The sequence below is a fragment of the Lutra lutra genome, chromosome 4, assembly GCF_902655055.1.
Source record: "Lutra lutra chromosome 4, mLutLut1.2, whole genome shotgun sequence".
NCBI classification, from domain to species: domain Eukaryota; kingdom Metazoa; phylum Chordata; class Mammalia; order Carnivora; family Mustelidae; genus Lutra; species Lutra lutra.
In genome coordinates this window covers 20,342,921-20,363,376 of record NC_062281.1, presented here as the reverse complement: position 1 = coordinate 20,363,376, position 20,456 = coordinate 20,342,921, and the positions used below count along the sequence as shown (strand labels likewise).

At 35.8% G+C, this 20,456-nt stretch overlaps 1 protein-coding gene across 5 annotated transcripts in view; it reads right to left on the bottom strand.

Moving 5' to 3' along the window:
* TAF2 (TATA-box binding protein associated factor 2) overlaps positions 1 to 20,456 on the bottom strand; it is a 99,458-nt gene that overhangs the window by 73,275 nt on the left and 5,727 nt on the right. For 3 of the 5 annotated variants that reach the window (XM_047726054.1, XM_047726056.1, XM_047726055.1), the window contains exons 3-7: positions 16,262 to 16,422; positions 5,800 to 5,918; positions 4,380 to 4,521; positions 2,927 to 3,158; positions 639 to 823 (exon numbers count right to left, since the gene is read on the bottom strand). In XM_047726054.1, the coding sequence (XP_047582010.1) occupies positions 639 to 823; positions 2,927 to 3,158; positions 4,380 to 4,521; positions 5,800 to 5,918; positions 16,262 to 16,422 (839 nt within the window). Of the gene's footprint in view, positions 1 to 638; positions 824 to 2,926; positions 3,159 to 4,379; positions 4,522 to 5,799; positions 5,919 to 16,261; positions 16,423 to 20,456 lie in introns of those variants that run through there. The other 2 variants (XM_047726057.1, XM_047726058.1) reach the window with 2 other exon arrangements.

Below are 20,456 nucleotides of genomic sequence, written 5' to 3'. Positions count from 1 at the left end.
AAAGAAAGTAAGTAAGGCAGGAGCAGAAAGGAAATAAATGAAGGGCGCCTTGGTGGCTCAGTCGTTAAGTGTCTGCCTCCGACTCAGGTCATGATCCCAGGATGCTGGGATTCAGGTCCACACCGGGCTCCCTGCTTAGTGGGAGGTCTGCTTCTTCCTCTCCCACTCCCCCTGCTTGTGTTCTCTCTCTGTCAAATAAATAAATAAAATCTTTAAAAAAAAAAAAAAAGAAAGAAAAAGAAAGAAAACAAATGAAGTTTTCTCTCTTTTATAATTTGCAAAGAAATTTCTGACATCAGTAAATTTTTAAATGATGCTAGGAAAAAAAGCCCATTAGACATTTATATAAGCTATATAACTTATATGATTTTTTAAAATGCATAAGAAGAGATTAAAAAAAAATCTGTAAAACATCACTATCAGTTACATCTGGATAACAGAAGTGTTTTGGGTCACTTGGAAATTTTCTTTTTTATGCTTTTCTACATTTTGAATTTTAAAAGCATTAGATTTTCTACAAAATGAATCCTATTTAAATGAAAGGAAAAATGTTTGAAACATATATTAAAATTGATCACAAAATAACCTGTCTTCATAACATTACCCTCTTTTGGGCATTGTAAATCTTAAATACCAACCTAAAAATGCTCATGGAAGCATAAGCAGCCACTTCAACATAAGCCTCATCAATGAATACAGTCTTAAAACAGGAGTATGGGTATCGACATGTAAGAATTTCTTCATAAAATTCAAAAACTTCATGAAGATATGATGTAGTATGTTTAAGCAATGGAAGAAGTTGAGGTAAACAAAAATGAGTAACCTGAAAATAAAAAGCAGGAAAGTTCATTAAAAGACAATGTTACCTTTAGTATTTTAAATTTCCTAAACGTCCCAATTATAAGGAAAACTTCATTCATATAAATCCTTTTCACAAACTCATGGCAATGAGGGAAAATGCTAGTGTGAAATCAGTGATTACTTTTACTGATTATGTTTATAAAATATTCACTGTACTCAGAAATTAAATTCATGATGAATTAGAAGTCTGTGAAATGCTTAGATACACTGAAAATACAACTTTGGTTCAAAATTTAAATGCCCTCTGCATAATAAGCATACAAAAGAAGAAAGATTTAAATTTCCGAGGCTTATTACAAATCCAATTTCGATTCATAAATATCTCACCTAGTGAACAGGTCCACCTTGGACACAGCCACTCAAGTGTAACATATCCTCTCACCCCATATCATGATTCTGTGCCAAATAAATGGCATCAACAACAGATCACTCTGTTTAGAATGACCTACTAAGGTTTCATGCTAGAGATTAAATCTGAGCTAATCTTTTTGAACTGGACAAAAGTTTGATAGGAATGAAGAGGTCAAGAGGACATTCTCAAACAAAGTCAAAGATAGAAAAAAATATGGTATGGTTAGGAAAATCTAAGTACCTATATCAAATATAATAAACAAACAGGAAAGTAACGGAGAAAAAAGCTAGGAAGGAAAATCAGGGCCAAATTCTACAAGATCCTGAAAGCCATACTAAAGAATTCTGATTGCTGCAGGATTGTGGAGGCAAGGAAAGTTTTTAACGTGATTAAAAATTATTCTTCTAACAGTGTTAGAACAGATTAGACACTAACATACATGAGTGATGAGGATCTATGTACGATTAATGGTCAAGGGCCCAAAGTGCATTATAATTAGCACTCCTCTTGGTACAAGAACAAAACCCAAAATACTATTCATCAAAAAAAGATTCTCTTTTAGAAAGACCCACGTGACAGCAAATCTGATAATGCAGTAAAAACTATTTATTTGAGACAGAGAAAGACTAAGTGGGCTCTAAGTATTCAAGAAAAATACTTCTTAACGATCATTTACCTTTCTCCTATCCAATGGCCTGGGAGTGGGAAAAAAATTCTTCCAAAACACAAAGTAGGTACTAACCAAATATTGATTTTACAGCTAACCATTTACCAAAGATAATAAAATTCTCTGCCAATCTTATCAGCGAATATACTTTTAAGAGTCACTGTCAAGCCAGTAAAAGCAAAACCATTCATAAAATATCCTGAATATTTTCCACAAGTGACTTTATAAATCTTGTGAATTTCAGGAAAGCAAATATAAGAACATACTGAGGAGCTTACTGACAGTCTAAACCTAACTGCCCTCCATCCTGCTAGCATAACAGAAAGAAATACTATTGAGACATATAGTCGTTGTGTATCTTAGCTTTATACTAAGAAATAAAAATCTAAAATTGAAAATGTTAGGGACCAAGAGTAAATAAAAAGAGATTCATTCAAATGTTACTTTAAACAGGCACAGAAGTAGAGAGGGTCAATAACCAATACATCACTTCGTGAACACCAGAAGTCTCATCCTTAGGGAGGCCTAAAAGGGCTAATTGGTCTGCCAATTAATATACCATTTGTAGCAAGATATGGGATGGAAAAAAACTGCAAGAAGCCTTCATGAGTGTGCTGAACAGAATTCTAAACTCAGCTTCAGCCTTATCTTTCTTCCTCTGTAGCTGCTTAAGTGAGAACAAATCTTGTTCTTTAATTTTGAAATTGCAATATTTCAGATTCCAGAGATGGGACCATAACATTCATAAACATACGCCAAACAAAAAGGTGACACTAATACAAACTAGTTACATAAATCAACTCCTATTCTAATCAAGGTACACTTGTTGAAAGAAAATCTAAAACTTCAATATACCAACATTTTAAAAGGAATTCATTCAAGAATTCACATCAGTTAATATATCAGATAAGGAATCCTTTTTCTCTCTAGTAATATTCTGGATAATTAGAAAGAAGAGTTGGGAAAAAACTCAGTATTTCATTATATCCTTCCCTTTATCAGGGTGAAAGGCTGGGAGGAGAAAGGAACAAGAAGCTATGACTTACCTCATGCATATATGGATCTACAAGTATTTCAAAAGGTCCAATGGCCAAAGAGATATTTGATGCAGCTGTTGGAATGGTAAGCATGTAATGGAAGGTCTTCTTCCTCATATCATGCGTATAAACCGTCTCCACCAAATCTCCATTGGAAACAGCCACCATTGCGGCATCTACTGTAAATTCTAATTTCCATGTACATAATTCAGAGTATGAATCAACACATGGGAACCAAAATCTAGAAAAAATATCAATAGCATAAAAAAATAGTGAAAGTATAACTTACATCATTTCCCCCCACATATAAGTTATTCTAACATTTATAGAATAGGTGCAAAACGGCCTTCAGCTATTTGCCTACTGAAGCTTTTTACTGTGTAACTTGAAAGAATCTGATTAAAGACAGAAACTTTTCGCCAAATATTATTTGACAATATCAAGAAAATATATCATATGATACTGCCAGTTCAAACGCTTAAAAAAGAGATAAGGAGTTCTTAGCTTTGAATCTTTAAATTAAAAATTATTTTCACTTGCATATTCACAATAGTTTTTATGTAGTATTCATTTCTGGAAACTAAAAAAGCTTATAATAAAGTCTAAAAAACACAATATTCAGAATCTGATCCATAAGTTAGAAAACTGTTTTTGCAGAACACGATGCACTGTATTAATTCAAATGGTGTTAGTAAAGCCAGACATTAAATTTCTATACCACTTTCTATCAAGGTCAGGTTTTACTGTCAGGGTCTGTACCTAATATTGCAACACAAAGAAGTATAAGACATCATCCTTGGCTTGAAGGAGTTAATAATCTGAGGATTACTAAAAATCTGAAGAGACTATGCATACTATAATATTTCAATAACATACAGTGAGCTATTGAGCTCTGGGAATGAACTATAAGTACACGTAACAATGAAGGTAAATCTCACTACCATTGTGTTGAAAAAAACCCAGATATAAAGAGCATAATGCATAACTTCCATCTATATAAAGTTCAAAAACAGATAATTAAGCTGTGGTATTTTAGAAATAAAAACAATTGTTAACCTTGGGCAGAAGGACATTAGGTGAGCAAGTAATGAATGGAAATAGGTAGGAGGGACGATTCTACAACGCTGGTAATGTTCTTTTTCTTGATGTGAGATTACATAGGTTTGTTCACTTGTGAAATTTTTTTACTTACAATTTGTGTAATTTTCTGTATGCTATTTTACGTCAGTATAAAGTTAAAAAATAAAAAATTGAAGTGATTTTAGAAGCCTCATTTTGAGAGGGAAAGAGAAAATGTAAGACAGGACTAAAAATGAATGACTAGTGGAACAAGATTCAGAAGAGGTAAATTTGAGGATCAAGCTCACACTTCTCATTTTACACAAAACACATGTATTGCACATACACAGAAAAAAATGCAACTGGAAAATGAAATTAACTGAAATATATAAGAATAATCTACCTTGTGGAATTTTGATACCCACAAGAGAAAACATGAGCACCTCTCTCTGCCATACTTCCCTCAACACTGGGTACCACAAAATGAAGACCTCCTTTTGGCTGATCCAAAGAAAAATTGATGTGTATCTTTAGGACCTTTAATTCTGCAACAAATAAATATATATATACATTGATATATAAATACATAATTAAGTAACAGTGGTCTATATAATAAGGGCAAAGCCTTACACTAAACATAAAGTGGGAATCAAAGCTCAATTTTAAATGAAAAAACTACACTACTTACCCTCGTTTAGGCTCTCACCTTCTCTCCACCTATACTAACTCAACAGCCTGCCTCCATTGATGTCCTTCCTTCCACTCAATTCCACTCACTGCTAGCTGTGTTCTCCCAAAATATGGCTCAGGTCATGCCATACCCTCCTCCCAACATTTCTGACAATGTTATACTGCTTCAAGAAAACAGTTCAAAACTAGATTCAATGCAAAACTTGGAAAATAAGGACTTAAAAAGCCTCCCAGATTGTTAGTTGACTTCGGGGAATAGGAGTAAAGGATGAGTGGGAAAAGCTACCTGAGGATTTACATAATGGATTATTTATTATGTTACCTTTGATTTCTACATAACAAATACATGTTGCTTTCGTAAGATTAAAAGGCGTTTCTTATAATTTCCCTGAAAACCCTACAACCATATGGACTATTTCCAATCCCTGAACATGAAATTATAGCCTTCTATGACTGTCCCCTAAATTGGGCAACTCCCCTTAAGAAAAATGCCCCCCCCAAACACACCAACTATTAAAAAAAAAAAAAAGCAAAAGCAAAACAAAAAGTTTTTTTACTTCTTTATCTTGGTTATAGGCTAAATAAAGGTAGGTGAGTTATATATAGTAATTATAACGGCTGTGATTTTATACAAGAGAAAATGAAGGTTTAGAAATAATAAGACAGAGTGTGCTCAAAAGTGCAGAACAGAGAACCCTATGTTCTAGCACTGATTCAACTTCTAATTAGTAACCTTCAATAGGTCACTTACTGTCTGGACTTCAGATTACTCTTCTGTAAAAGGAAGGAACTGAACCAGGTGGTTTTTTAGGATTCTTCCTGCTATGACATGCTGTAACTCTAAACCACTTTGACACTGCATGGGTTCTCAACTCTTGGCAAATTGTCCCAACCATCCAATTTTTTAAAATAATTTTCACTTTAAAAACAACAGTGAATGGGGTTTTGTCACAGTCCTTAATTGCTACTTTCCTGTCAACCAGTGATCCTTAAGAAAAAAAAAAGAGCTTCCAACTTCTGTATGTTTCAACTTATTAACCTACAATTATGACATCATTAATTTTCATAGACGTTTCAGGTCACTGAGCCTAACATGATTCTACTGTCCAGTCAATATATTTTTGGTATTTTACCATCAACGTGTTTCCATAACTCTGATGGAACCTTAATGCAAAGTTCTCCATTTCCTGCATCGGGATCCACAGCACTAACCGCGGCTGCATAAGCATTGGAAAAATAATTCAGATTTCTCCTGGAAGAGACAAAAAAAGAGCCTGTTTTACTAATAAGCCAAACATCTCACCAACTATTTTCTTAAATATTTGATAGCATTTGTTAAGTATTGTGTCATTTTATGTAACCTATGAGAATATTTTTTAGCCAAGTAACTATTACTCAACCCATCATGACAAAACCTATTAAATAATAAATGTCATATTTCATCTACTTGCCAATGCTATGGTATTATTATGATTATCACATCCTTCATTAATTTTGGAATGCCAAAGCCACTATACCTTCCTGAGAGAAGTGAAAAGAATAATGTAGAATTATTATTAATAATTAATGAATAAATATTCTTGATCATGCTGGCAAAAATTTCAATGGATTCACAAGCTCTATGATCTGACAGAAATTAAGAAATTAAGATGTTTAAAATAGGTTAGGATGAGTATCAAGTCCTCAAAGTATAACACTTCTTACCATCACCCACCAGTGCCTGACAATATAAGCTTAAAGAAGGAGGGAAACTTTTGGCTGCTTCACTGTTTTATCTCCTATATGCAAGGGGGCTACTCTATCAATATTTGTTCAATAGTTATTTGGCTTTATTTCCCATTAGATGAAAACAACATAGAGAAGTCTTATGGAAATATTAAAACACTGTTCCCATCCAATTTTCTAATTTTATTTCACTAAAAACAATATATGTATGTGTGTAATTCACTAAATACACACACACACACACACACACACACATATAAATACACACCCATAGAGATCTCCTTCCATTTACAACGGGTTTATGTCCTAATAAAACCATCATAAATTGAAAATATTCTAAGTTGAAATACATTTAATACACCTAACCTACCAAAATATCAAAGCTTAGCCTAGCTTACCACAAACGTGTTCAGTACACTTTCATTAACCTACCACTGGGCCAAATCATCTAACACAAAGCCTATCTTTTAATGAAGTGTTGAACATCTCAGGTAATTTATTGGATAATATATTGAAAGTGAAAAACAGAGCGGCTGTATGGATAAAGAATGGTTCTAAGTATATAGATTGCTTAGCCTTGTGGTCACATGGCTGGCTGGGAGCTATGGCTCACCGCACAGCAAAAACACAGGTACCACATACTGCTAACCTAGGAAAGTAATCAAAATTCAAAGTATGGTTTCTACTAACTGCGTATCACCACCTCTGTACTATCATAAAGTTGAAAAATCTTTAAGTCAAACCGTCCTAAGCTGGGGACCATCTATACACCTATTACATTTTCTCACTGAAATCGGTTAAAGGAATACGGACAAAATGGATAAAAGAAAAAAGACAAGGAACGATGTAACAAGAAAATGAGATGAAAGACAACCCCATGAGCCATATTCTTGTTGTGCACCTTTAGGCTTATCATTTGGCCACTAGATGAATCCAGAAAGTAAAGTTAGTTACATTTCACTAGCTTAATAAAATTTTAACTAGTTAAAAGGCAAGATTTATAGACTACACAGAGTGATTACAGGAAAAATTAAATGGGAAAAGCCATTAAAAAAAATTAAAGTTATAAACTCTGAAACTGACAGAGGCCATTCCTCTCCCATTTTCATCCTCTATTATCTAGGAAGGATGTACTAACTAACTACTACACTTTAACAACTACACAACATAACGTTTTGGAAGCACTTAATCAGACTTCTCAATAATTTTAACTATTCCGGGACACCTGGGTGGCTCAGTTGGTTAATCGTCTGCCTTTCGCTCAGGTCATGATCCCAGGATCCTGGGATTGAGTCCTATATCAGGATCCTTGCTCAGTGGGGAGCCTGCTTCTTCTTCTCCCTGCGGCTCCCCCCACTTGTGCCCTTGCTCGATCTTCAAAAAAACAGTAATAATTTTAACTATTTCTTCCTGTCAGATAAATGTGTAATGTGTGAAATGTGTAAAATAAATGTAAAATATAAAATAAATGTAAAATGTGTAGAAACTATAGGATCACAATAAAATGAATAAATCTGTGTTTTCACATACCATCTATTTTTTTAAAATATCATACAGCAAAAACAACTCTTTTTCCTTTGGTATATAATTCTGTAAATTCTTATACATGTGTAACCACTACCACAATCAGGATATAGAATAGGTCCAGCATCCCAAAGAGTACCTTGCGCTATGCCTTGTGTCAGTTAAATGGGAGTCATACAGAAAGCAACCTTGTGAGGCTGGCTTGTCTCAATCGGTATGTCTTTGAAATTCACCTCAAGCATTACATGTATCAATAAGTTTGTTTCTTCCTATACTGAACAGTATTTCACAGTATAGACTGGACCACTGATTATTGTTCATTCATTCAGCCACTGAAGAACATGTGGGTTGTTTCTAGCTTTTGGCTATCACAAATAGAACTGCTACAAACAACTGTATATTGTTTTAAATGTGATTTTAATTTTCATTTTTGTAGTACAAATACACAAGAGCAGAACTGCTGAGTCAGATGGTAAAATATGTTTAGCTTTGTAAGAATATGCCAAACTGTTTTCCAGAATGGCTATATCATTCCATATTCCCACCATCAATATATAAAAGTGCCAGCTGCTTCACATTCTTGCCAGCACTTAGTTAACATACCATCTAATTTTAAAGGCTACTTTGTATATCAGAGATTGCAATTTCTTTTCAATAGAATTTCAGAAACATGAAATATGAAAGACAGTGGAAGAAACCTGTAATTTCCCCCCAGTTATCTGTGAAATTCAAAAATAAAAAACAATCATTACATAAAGAGCCAAATTTAAACATATTAGACCACTCAGTTTTTTTATGGGAAATTATTCTCACTCAATCTCCTCATTTCCTGAGAAAAGGTAAAGTGGTCCAAATAAAATGGTGAGTCATTTTAAGCAGAATCTATTGGAAAGTTAGTTATGAGGAACAATCTTCTCATGGTTTGGATTTCAGTGTTTCCTTTCATAATATGAATCAAATATGTTTCTTTTCATAATAACCTCACTAAAGCCAAAAATCACAAGGCAGAATTATAATAAGTGTTTTCAATTTTCAGAATAATAGTGACTGCAAAATATTAATATGTCCTTGCCCTGTAACCACGACCATCCCCAAACTCCAGCTCCCAACCCTCATCCCCTCAAGGAGACAATGCTTAAAGAGACAAGTAATGTTGTAGGAGATACTGAAAAACTAGTAAACTAGGTTAATCAAAAGAATTTTCTCCAAGAACCTATTATAAACATTCATATTAAAATAATCTGGTAATTCTTTGTCAATAGCATATACTTCTTTAAACTATAAGTGCAGGGCGCCTGGGTGGCTCAGTGGGTTAAGCTGCTGCCTTCGGCTCAGGTCATGATCTCAGGGTCCTGGGATCGAGTCCCACATCGGGCTCTCTGCTCAGCAAGAAGCCTGCTTCCCTCTCTCTCTCTGCCTGCCTCTCCGTCTACTTGTGATCTCTCTCTGTCAAATAAATAAATAAAATCTTTAAAAAAAAAAAAAAAAAAAAAAAAAAAACAAAACTATAAGTGCATATTTTACAAAACTTAAGATTCAGTTATTTGTAAACTTCTCTATTTAAATAAAAAAAACTCATGGAAGTGCAATACGTATCAGAAAAGCACACATAGTCTAAATATACAGCTAAATAAATTTTCACAGAACAAAAGCAGCCAGAATACAGAGCAAGAACAGAACTTTACCAGCCTCTCAGAAGCCCTCCTGTAATCACTAACCAAGCCCCACTTCCTACTACTACGGGTTACCCATTATTCTGACATCTAAGGTGATAGATTAACAACTTAATAGACTTTCTCCTGTGTCGGACTTCTTTTACCCAATGTCAAGTCTGCGAGATCCAGACATACTACAGCATATAGCTGGTGGTCATTCATTCCTGTTACTGTTTAGAATTCCAGTGGTGTGAGAACATACCACAATCTACCTTCCACCACTGGTCAGTCTTCAGGTAATTTCCAGTTTGACTATTATAAATGCTGCTGTGAACATTTTTGTACACATTTTTTGGTGAACATATGTTCTATGGTGGTGAGCACATGTTTCTATTGGGTATATACCTAAGAGTAAGACCTACTGATAAGGTATGCATCTATTCAAACTCAATTTACATTTCTATTAGCAGTGTTTGAAAGTTCTAGTTACTCTACATCCAAGTTTTGGTTTCCCTTCTGTCTTTGGTTTTGACAGTTTCCACACAGAGAAAATAAGTAAATAAGCCAGCCAGCAGGAAAACCCATTTTCTGAAACAGAGACCATATTGATATTTGGGTATTCCAAATCAATAAAGATGACTTTTTAGAAATAATCAAAACAACATTTGATATGATACTGTGAAATAAGGTTGCTTGGAGAAAACTGTACCTGACAGGTTTTTATACAAAAAAAAAATCAATCAATCAATCAATCAATCTAGGGGATTTCCCTCAAATTCAAACTTAATGAACTACTCCAAATAGCCATTTGTCTAAAATTAACAACACAGAAAACAACAAATGTTGGTGAGGATGTGGAGAAAGGGGAACCCTCCTACACTGTTGGTGGGAATGCAAACTGGTGCAGCCACTCTGGAAAACAATACAGAGGTGCCTCAAGAAGTTAAAAATATAGCTACCCTATGACCCAGTAATTGCACGAGATTCAAAGGGTACACGCACCCCAATACTTCTAGCAGCATTATCAACAACAGCCAAATTATGGAAAGAGCCCAAGTGTCTAATGACTGATGATGAATGGATAAGGATGTGATATATATATACAAAGAAAAAGAATAAAATCTTGTCATTTGCAACAACATGGATAGAACTAGAGTGTATTATGCTAAGCAAAGTCAGTCAGTCAGAGAAAGAAAAATACCATATGATTTCACTCATATGTAGAACTTAGGAAACAAAACAAATGAATATACGGTAAGAGGAAAACAAAGAGGGAAAAAGAGGGAAGCACTTAACAATAAGAGGGACACTTAACAATAGAAAACAAACTAAGGGTTGATGGAGGGAGGTGTGTGGGGGATGGGCTGGATGGGTGATGGGTAGTAAGGAAGGCACTTAAGATAAGCACTGGGTGTTCCATGCAAGTGATAAATCACTAAATGCTACTCTTGGGACACCTGGGTGGCTCAGTTGGTTAAGCAGCTGCCTTCGGCTCAGGTCATGATCCCAGCGTCCTGGGATCGAGTCCCACATCGGGCTCCTTGCTCGTCAGGGAGCCTGCTTCTCCCTCTGCCTCTGCCTGCCATTCTGTCTGCCTGTGCTCGCTCTCTCTCCCTCTCTCTGACAAATAAATAAATAAAATCTTTAAAAAAAAAAAAAAAACTTAAATGCTACTCTTGAAACCAATATTACACTATATGTTAACTAACTAGAAATTAAAATAAATTTTTGGAAAGGAGTGCCTGGGTGGCTCAGGGTTAATAAGCCTCTGCCTTCGGCTCAGGTCATGATCTCAGAGTCCTCTGATAGGAGTGCCATATGGGCTCTCTGCTCAGCATGGAGCCTGCTTCCCCCTCTCTCTCTGCCTGCCTACTTGTGATCTCTCTGTGATATGAAAAAAATAAAATCTTTAAAAAAAAATTTTGGAAGAAAAAAATCAAAACAAAACAAAACAAAAGTAGCCATTTGTGAAAGGCTAATGTATTTCAAACTATAGAATAATGAATACACATAAGGTCAAAATTACTCTAGAGCTATGCATCTATCATTTAATCCAAATAGGAAACTATATCTAGTTTCAGGGCTATCACATTTAAGAAAAAATAATGACAAATCAGAGTATATTCAAAGGGTGAGAATGGTAATAAATTTGGAAAGAGTTTTAGATGAGGAAGGGTTGAAAGTATTTCGATCATGTAGACTAGAAAGGGGAAAACAATATTTAATTAGGATAAAACAATATTTAAATGGATAATTTTGTGAATATCATAGCAAAACAAACTGTAGTTTGATATAATAATGAATTTTCTAGCATTCAGAAATAATGGAAGGGGTGCTTTAAAATAGAGTGAGCTCCCCAGAGCTAGAAGCATTCAAGCAGAAGGTGAAACAGTATAGGAAAAATTCCTGTTGATGTTTTGACTAAGTCAACTTCAATGTTACTCCAACCACCATAACTTAATCCCAATTGATACTAGTAAAATAACTGGCAGTGAGGCACCCTGGCTGAGTTAAAATATAAAACTATCTTCATATAAAACTTACTTAACCATAATCAGTGAGGGAATCACCTACTTCTACCATGTATTAGTAAAATAACGTTTAAAACCTTTATAGTAGAAGTCTGTATTAAAATAAAGGATCCACAAAATCTTTTTTTAAAAAGTAGCAAAAAATAAAATTAAACATCAATTTAAAAAAATCAACTCCAATTACTCTAAAAATAATCATTCTAATCACTCAACAGCTACTTCATTTCTATCTCAAGATTGGTCATTTCTACTATCATTCCTGAGTGAAAATGAACATAGGAGACAGGAATTAAACTGATGCTTGGAATTCTGGAAGACTGAAGCTTTTCAAGCAAAATAAAAAAGATCTTCTCTGGGGCACCTGGGTGGCTCAGTGGGTCAAAGCCTCTGCCTTCGGCTCAGGTCATGGTCTCAGGGTCCTGGGTCCGAGCCCTGCATCGGGTTCTCTCTGCTCAGCAGGGAGCCTGCTTCCCCCTCTCTCTCTGCCTGCCTCTCTACTTGTGATCTCTCTCTGTCAAATAAATAAATAAAATCTTTTAAATAAATAAATAAATAAATAAGATCTTCTCAAAGTCACAAAGCCTATCTAGGGAAGGAAAAGAAACAAAGTAAAAGGATGTCAGCCGCTGTAGGCTATCCACAGAAACAGCTTCTCTGGCAAAATCTACATTTATTTCATTCTAAGAAAAAAAAAAAAGTACAGCAAGAAAAAAAAAAAAAAAAAAGGAAAAAAAAGAGAACCAAAAAGCCATAACTCCTACAGGACAAACTATAATTTAGCAACAATATATAAGATTCAAATATAAAATATACTTAGAGAAACTGCTGCAATTATTTTACTGGCAGACAATCAGCCCCCCCAAAAAAAGGGTGAGAGAGAGACTGAGCGAGCATGCGTCCCATCCATGTAACGTAACTAACAGGGTTTTTAATTGCATCTGGTCATTTAACAACTCAGCTAACAGTTAGGTAAAACAGGCAAAAGTATAGACACAGCAATGTCTTTTAGTCTGTTATCTAATAATGTTTCCCTTCCTTACATTCTCCCTGCAGTAAAAAGATACTGAATCTCAACCAAGGTAAGCACACACTTTCCATTAAAAATAGAAGGGCCTGGCGCCTTAACTTTAAAACAAATAAGAAGAAATGTGACGAAGCAGTATATTACTTTGACTGTTAGGGTAATCTTGTTTTAAATACATTTAAACTCATTCTGGTAGTAAAGATCAAATGTTATCACAGAATCTAATTTTTAATTTCAAAACTGCTACACTTAATTTCTGTTTCAGCTTTAGTGTAAATTTTACTGGTTTATGAAAGAAAGTTACTTTAGAAACAAAGGTGACGGAAGTATCCAGGGAGCACAGTAAGGACCTCAACTCTCGGCCTTTCCCAAAGTTCTCTAAAAGTAATATAATCCAGAAGAGAGATTTTCCACATCTAACTTCTAAGGAAAGCAGAATTTCCTCCAATACCTGGCACACTTCTATCTTGTGGCTTATCAATCACAACAGTATTTCCCTCTTCGGTATGGCGCCAGAAGTACCAAACCCAAGTCTAGTCCTTCCACAGTCACCGTGCAGTAGCTTCTGTTAGCGTGTGCCCACTACCCGATTTGCTTTTCACTGCTCATACTACTTTCATTAGCTTCTTTTTAAAACTGTTGTCTAAGATAATTCTACAACTGATTTCAAACCCTTTATAAAATGAGTCAGAGAATAAAAACCAGGAAAAAATAACTAAAGTCCTCTCTCTTAAAAAGTAAACGAGATCCTAGCGCTCGGCAGAAAAGCAGGGGTAGGGCAAGTATTTGCTAAGTGACCATGCCTAACTGAGCTCTGGTTCTAGCTGAAAAGATTAAAGTGTATTTTTGAAAAGATTTCCCTTTATAACCTCTTTTTCTTTCCTTATAATGCTCTAAGTGATAAAGCATCTCCCCTACCACTAGAGAAAAATTTTAGGGGATATGATCACCTCAAAACAAACATGGCAAAAGTAAAGCTTGCTTCCTCAACAGCTGGGGAGTCCACTGTTCCTGTCATTGGACTGGCACTGATTATATTCTCTGAGACCTGAGCAACAGGTAAAGCAGATGTGCAAGCACTGCTCTGTGACTGGCAGATGGAGAGGCTTCTAACCCTGTCATGAAATACAGAGTTCTAGTACCAACTGGGTAGCTATTCTGGGCTCTAGGAAGGCAATGGCTTCCCTACCTGCTTTTTTGCAGCTGTCTTTTCCTTTCATTACTGGTGTACATTTACTATCCCAAAGGCAAGTCATTTCTACCCACCCCCGCCCCGGGGGAAAGAGGATACAAATGATTTTTTAGTAAGTGTTTTTATATGAGCTCTACAAGTGTGGCTGAAAAGGCAATGTAATTTCAACAACAACTCATCTCTGTGAAATGGGATGTTACAGAAGCAATTCAGAGATTCCAACAATTTTTCCAACAAGCATTTCCTTTTCTCTTCCCTGAGTTGTAAAGATTCTGAACCAATGATAATTGGAACCAAAAATACATCTAAAGACAAGCCTCTTTTCTCAACCCTTCTAATCACCTGGCACACTAGTTAAAACACAAATTGTAGGACTATATCCCCAGTTTCTGATTCAGTAGATCTAAGCCAATGCATGGGAATCTGCATTTCTTTTTTTTTTTTTTCCAAGATTTTATTTAAGTTCTATCAGTTAACATATAGCGTAGTATTAGTTTTAGGACTAAAATTTAGTGATTCATCACTTGCATATAACATCCAGTGCTCATTATAGTAAGTGCCCTCCTGAACACCTATCACCCATTTACTCCATCCCCTTACCACCTCCCCTCCAGGAACTCTGTCTGTTCCCTATTGTTAAGAGTCTTTGATGGTTTGCCTTCCTTTCTGTTATTATCATATTTTTTTTCTAACAAGTTTCCAGGTGATGTTGATGCTGCTTGTCTGGAAATCATATTTAGAGAATTGCTGCTTTAAGGCAATGTTGTACATCTAGAGGAATTAAAATACCATCCTGACTTAAAAAAAGTTATAATGAAGTTTTGGCACCTGACCCCAAAACAGAGACTCATGATACAATCCAATGCTATCTAAACTTTGAAAAAACATATGCCCTCAAATGTAGTTGACAGTACTTAACACAAATGTTACGGGGCACAATGAAGTAAAATACTAAGTGCCTTAAAAATAATAAATAATCAGGGGCACCTGGGTGGCTCAGTGGGTTAAAGCCTCTGCCTTCGGCTCAGGTCGTGATCCCAGGGTGTTGGGATTGAGCCCCGCATCGGACTCTCTGTTCAGCAGGGAGCCTGCTTCCTCCTCTCTCTCTCTGCCTGTCTCTGCCTACTTGTGATCTCTGTCTGTCAAATAAAATAAATAAAATCTTTAAAAAATAATAATAATAATAATAATAAATAATCCTATTTGCCTAAGGAAATAATTCAAAGGAAAATAAACTGATCTGGGACAAAATATTCACTCAACATTACTTAGGATCTCAAAAGCTAGAAATTATACAAAAGCTGAAAGCTGGGAAACAACATGCGAACTATAGAATACTAAGTAAATGGGATATTAATCTGACCATAAAAATGACAGAAAGTGAAGCGTATCATATTTGGAAAAGTGGAGACAAAGCACTTAATTGTAAAAAGTAGGACACAAAACTCATCACAACGTGTTTACTGATAAAAAAACAGAAGTAACCTCAGTAGATGCAGTATTTATGTAAAGTGAAGCAAAGAGGCATTTAAAACAATATTTTTATATGATAGTCTGAAACTGTCTAAAGTAAAGTGGTCTCTGGTCCAGGGATTATAGTAAACACCTAATCTACTAAGATCACACTTAATATTTATGAAGTAATTTTTAAAAAACATTAAAAGTAGGAAAATGGTTAAAATTTATTTAGAATTCTCAGATAATACTTCTTGAAAACCAGTCTGAAGAAAGGAAACTTAGTAACTTTTCAACTCTGTTGGGCAGAGCTAGTAAAATTTCTTGAACCAAATGGGCAGAGCGGTAAAAGAAAAATTATAATTAGGAAAAATATTGCGATTTGAAGTCTAATAATCATCTAAGAAAAATCTATCAAAAAAAATTACTCCAATAATATCGGGAAAATAAAGCTGTTAGAAATATCAACTTTTAATGTATACAACTTACTGTTTTGATTCATTGTGACAGACTTCCAAGGTTGGGTCATTATAAATAAAAGCAGCTTCTAAATCATTTATCCTTACTCGGTATATTCTACACTGTTTGCTGTTCAATTTGATTCTGTTCAAGTTCGCAACTGTGGGAAATATAGTCAGTTCCACGAATCCCTGCAAAGATAAAGAATAATAACTTCATTAGAATTAAGAATGGTAGGTTTTAGAACATATTTTTTAATCTCTACTACTTACACTTACTTATACTTTTATTTCTACTATGTATACTACACTTCAGAGACAGAATCTCAAATAGCTACATACAAACAAAAGCTCTCCAGGTATCTTCATTTCAAACATTACTGTCCTAATGAATGAACAGATCTTCTTCATGATTCACTATCAGTGAAAATTAGACATTCTGCTAATAGAAAAGTAAAACGACTCACTATCAAATTCAAGAATTTCCATACAGACTGGAACTCAAACAGGGAAGAAAGAAAAGAAAAAAAAAAAAAAAAAAAGAGCAGAAAGAGAATCAAAACCAGGTTGGTGAGTGAAAGAACATGGCCCTCCAAAATGGGAATCAAATGGGAAAGATGGGCCATTGGAACATGATGGCATCTAGTCCACTGATTTTACTATCTCGAGTAAAAAAACTGATGTACTCAAATGCCAATTATGGGAGGGCATGAAACAGTAGCCTTTAAGGGGCTACAGGGTGAATAGGGAAACTGGACAAGCTACAATGGGAAAAGCTAAGATGAAATGAGGCAGCAACATAGAGGACTAAAGCGTAACAAGTATAATGGCTGCTATTTAGTGAGCGCTACTATATGCCAGACATTACACGAATATATTCTCTCCAATCCCACTAACAACCTAACAACCAAAAAAAGTATACTTTTCACAGATAAGTTAACAAAGTTAAGAAAGTCATATAACTAGTAAGAGGAGTATTCACATTCAAACCAGATCTAAATGATTCCAACGGATTCCTACAATGCTAGGTTTCTCGTACAAGGTTTTAAATAATATACAAGAAATTTTTTTTTATAACATTCAGCATAACTGCTCAAATATCTATAGAGATTCTGCAGCCCCAATCCCTCTAATTCCCAAATATGAAGAGAGCCGTACATTCTTAAATTATACTATCTATGCAGATCTATGTGGTAGCAAATGAGAACAGAAAGAAACCAAAATACTGCTGATGAAAGCTGTGTTTAAAGGTGTAAACTACTGGGGTGCCTGGGAGGCTTGATCATTAAGCGTCTGCCTTGGGCTCAGGTCCTGATCCCGGGGTCCTGGGATCGAGCCCCACACTGGGCTCCCTGCTCAATGGGAAGCCTGCTTCTCCCTCTTCCACTCCCCCTGCTTGTGGTCCCTCTCCTGCTGTCTCTTTCTCTCTCTGTCGAATAAATAAGTAAAATCTTAAAAAAATAATAATAATAAAATAAAGGTGTAAACTACTAGCTTAATTAGCCTATCAGCAATCCAATGACCAATCTATATGAACAAACTTGGATCAGCTCAAAGACAGCGAGCAGAACCAAGACAACAGCGAAAGTGAGCTATAATAGAAAAGATTATGGAAAGTGCTTTAAGTCAGTCGTTAGCTACATGGCTGGAACTAAGAACAGGATTTGGCTTTCTAGACTAAGGTTAACAGTGACAGAACAGTGAATGGAGTGTATTTCATGAAGATAGGGAAAGCCCAGTCTCCTTGTAACATCAGGTCTCTGACACCACCTAGAGCCCTAACCTATATTTGCTTACAACATTCAGATCCATTAATTTCTACATGCCTCCACTCCCTGTCATCTCTGACCACTGGCATTACTGCAAGGCCCCAGTCACCTAAGCTCTCACTTAGTCTCATCTCCTTCTTGCTCCTTGTTCCCTCCCAAACACTTTTTTTTTTAATTTAAAGATTTTATTTATTTACTTATTTGACAGAGAGAAAGAGATCACAAGTAGGCAGAGAGGTGGGGTGGGGTGTGTGGGGGGGAGCAGGCTCCCTGCTGAGCAGAGAGCCCCATGTGGGGCTCCATCCCAGGACCCTGAGATCATGACCCGAGCTGAAGGCAGAGGCTTAACCCACTGAGCCACCCAGGTGCCCCCCTCCCAAACACTTCACAGCTGATCATACTCCTATCCTGTTCTAAATCTCTCTTTTGCTATTCAACTTTTTCAAATACTTGTTCTATACCTTCTGGCTTTAGATAAAATGTCTCTTGAAATCCCTCTGACAAGAAGTTACTTATTCTTTCATTCACTATAAATTATGGGAGGGGAAAACAGGAGACCTCCTAGTTTCAAATGCTACTCTAGACCGCTCATAGGATTTTATATAGCATATGCTATAAGAGCAAGAGCAGGATAATGTCATCTTTAAATATTATGTATTCTGGAGGTAAACTGCCTGCATTCAAATCCAAGCTCTACCACTTAATGAGTGTATGATCTTGGGTTAGTCTAGCTCTGTCTTTTCCTCATCTGTAAAACAGGTGGTCTGACAACTCAGCAATTTAATACATGGAAAGCCCTTAAAATCATAGTGGACATCTAATAAATGCTTAAGACATGTCTTTATCATTCTTTTCTACTTCTTTTCCTGTACGTTCATGCCATATAGGTCCACTACCCTCTATTCCTCTTTATTTGAATCTCCCAAATTCTTCAACATTTATCAAAGGCTCATACTCCCCCTTTTTAACCTCTGCCATCACTCTAAGTGATATGAATGTAGATATTATGTAGATATATACATATATTATGTAGATCTGTGCAGTAACAGCTTCAAAGTTCCTTGACCTTAATTCCTACAATCTTCACTTCAGCATGGAGACCACACTCCAAAAGATGTATCATTACTGCTGGTAATTACTCCCACGCTGACACTTCAAACTTGAGTGCCCGCAATGCTTACCCTTCTGCCCCTCCCGTTATTTCCCTCCCCAGTCTTACTCGTCAACCACATGAAGTCCTCCAATTCCTTGACCTCCTCCAGTTTCTTACACAATCCTTCTCCGTTTATTCAAGATCCTTCATTTCAACCACTCTTCTGCCATCTACCAATTCTCCTGCCCTCCTGCTGCATGTAGCCATCTTTACTGTTCAAGAGTGATCCTTCCACTGGTCACTGGAGGCCATACCCTACAGCAGCCTTTAAAATTCCACTCTATTAATCACCCTCTCCTCTAATCACAATGCCTCCTCCCTATAGAATTTCTTCCTGTGCCTACAAACATGTACAAGGCTCACATATCATTCCTTAAAATCTTGAGATCACACTCAAATGAACTAATTTTTGCTCTCTTCTTGGAGGTATTGTATCTTGATTCTGAAACAATTCCTGGAGTCCCAAAACCTTACCAGTCTACTAGTCATACTGGAAGTCTTTGGAAGTCAAGTACTAATGGGGGTAACAGCCCAAGGCTATTTCAGAGTAGGACTCATGTTTATTTCCCTAGTCTCAGAACACACAGTATATATTTTAGTAACTGACAAATCCCCATATTTGTTCTCTCACCAGCACAGTGAGGACTACTATAGAAGGGCTAGACAGTAAGTCAAAGCAACTGAACATCCCTTGGGCTGCAGAGATGCATGCCATCAGATACTGGAAAGATGCCTACTACATCTTCACTTAACTCTACTATTCAGCCAATACAAAAGTTGAGTAAGTTTTGGAGAATGACAATGAATTATTACAAACCTGCCAATTACAACCACAGTTTCAGACATAGTATTTTTACTGCAGCAAATCATCATAGCTCTTGGTAACCAGTATCGAAACTAATTATCAAGCAAATGCTTCCCCCACCCTGCCAATTCTTACCAGGAAAAAAAAAAAATCAGACACAGGTTTTCTTCAAAATAGCAGAACCCCTTCACTGTCATCTAATAACTAAAAGCTATTATCAATTCTCCTGCTCAATCAAAACGTAGTCCAAAAGTCCTTTGATTCCAAGATAGGCTATAAAGAATTACACTAGTATATTATAATGACAGAATTATGCTAACTAGACCTGGTGAGAAGAGAAAAGCAAGTTCTCCAAACGCTTTAAGAAAAAAAAACATATGGATGGCAGAGGATGCAGGTTAAAAAGCATCAAAGTTCAGGGGCCTATCACATTAATAAAGCTTCTAAGGTTCCAGTATTGAGGCATACGAAAGTATTCCTTTCAAAGAAAAGATAAGTT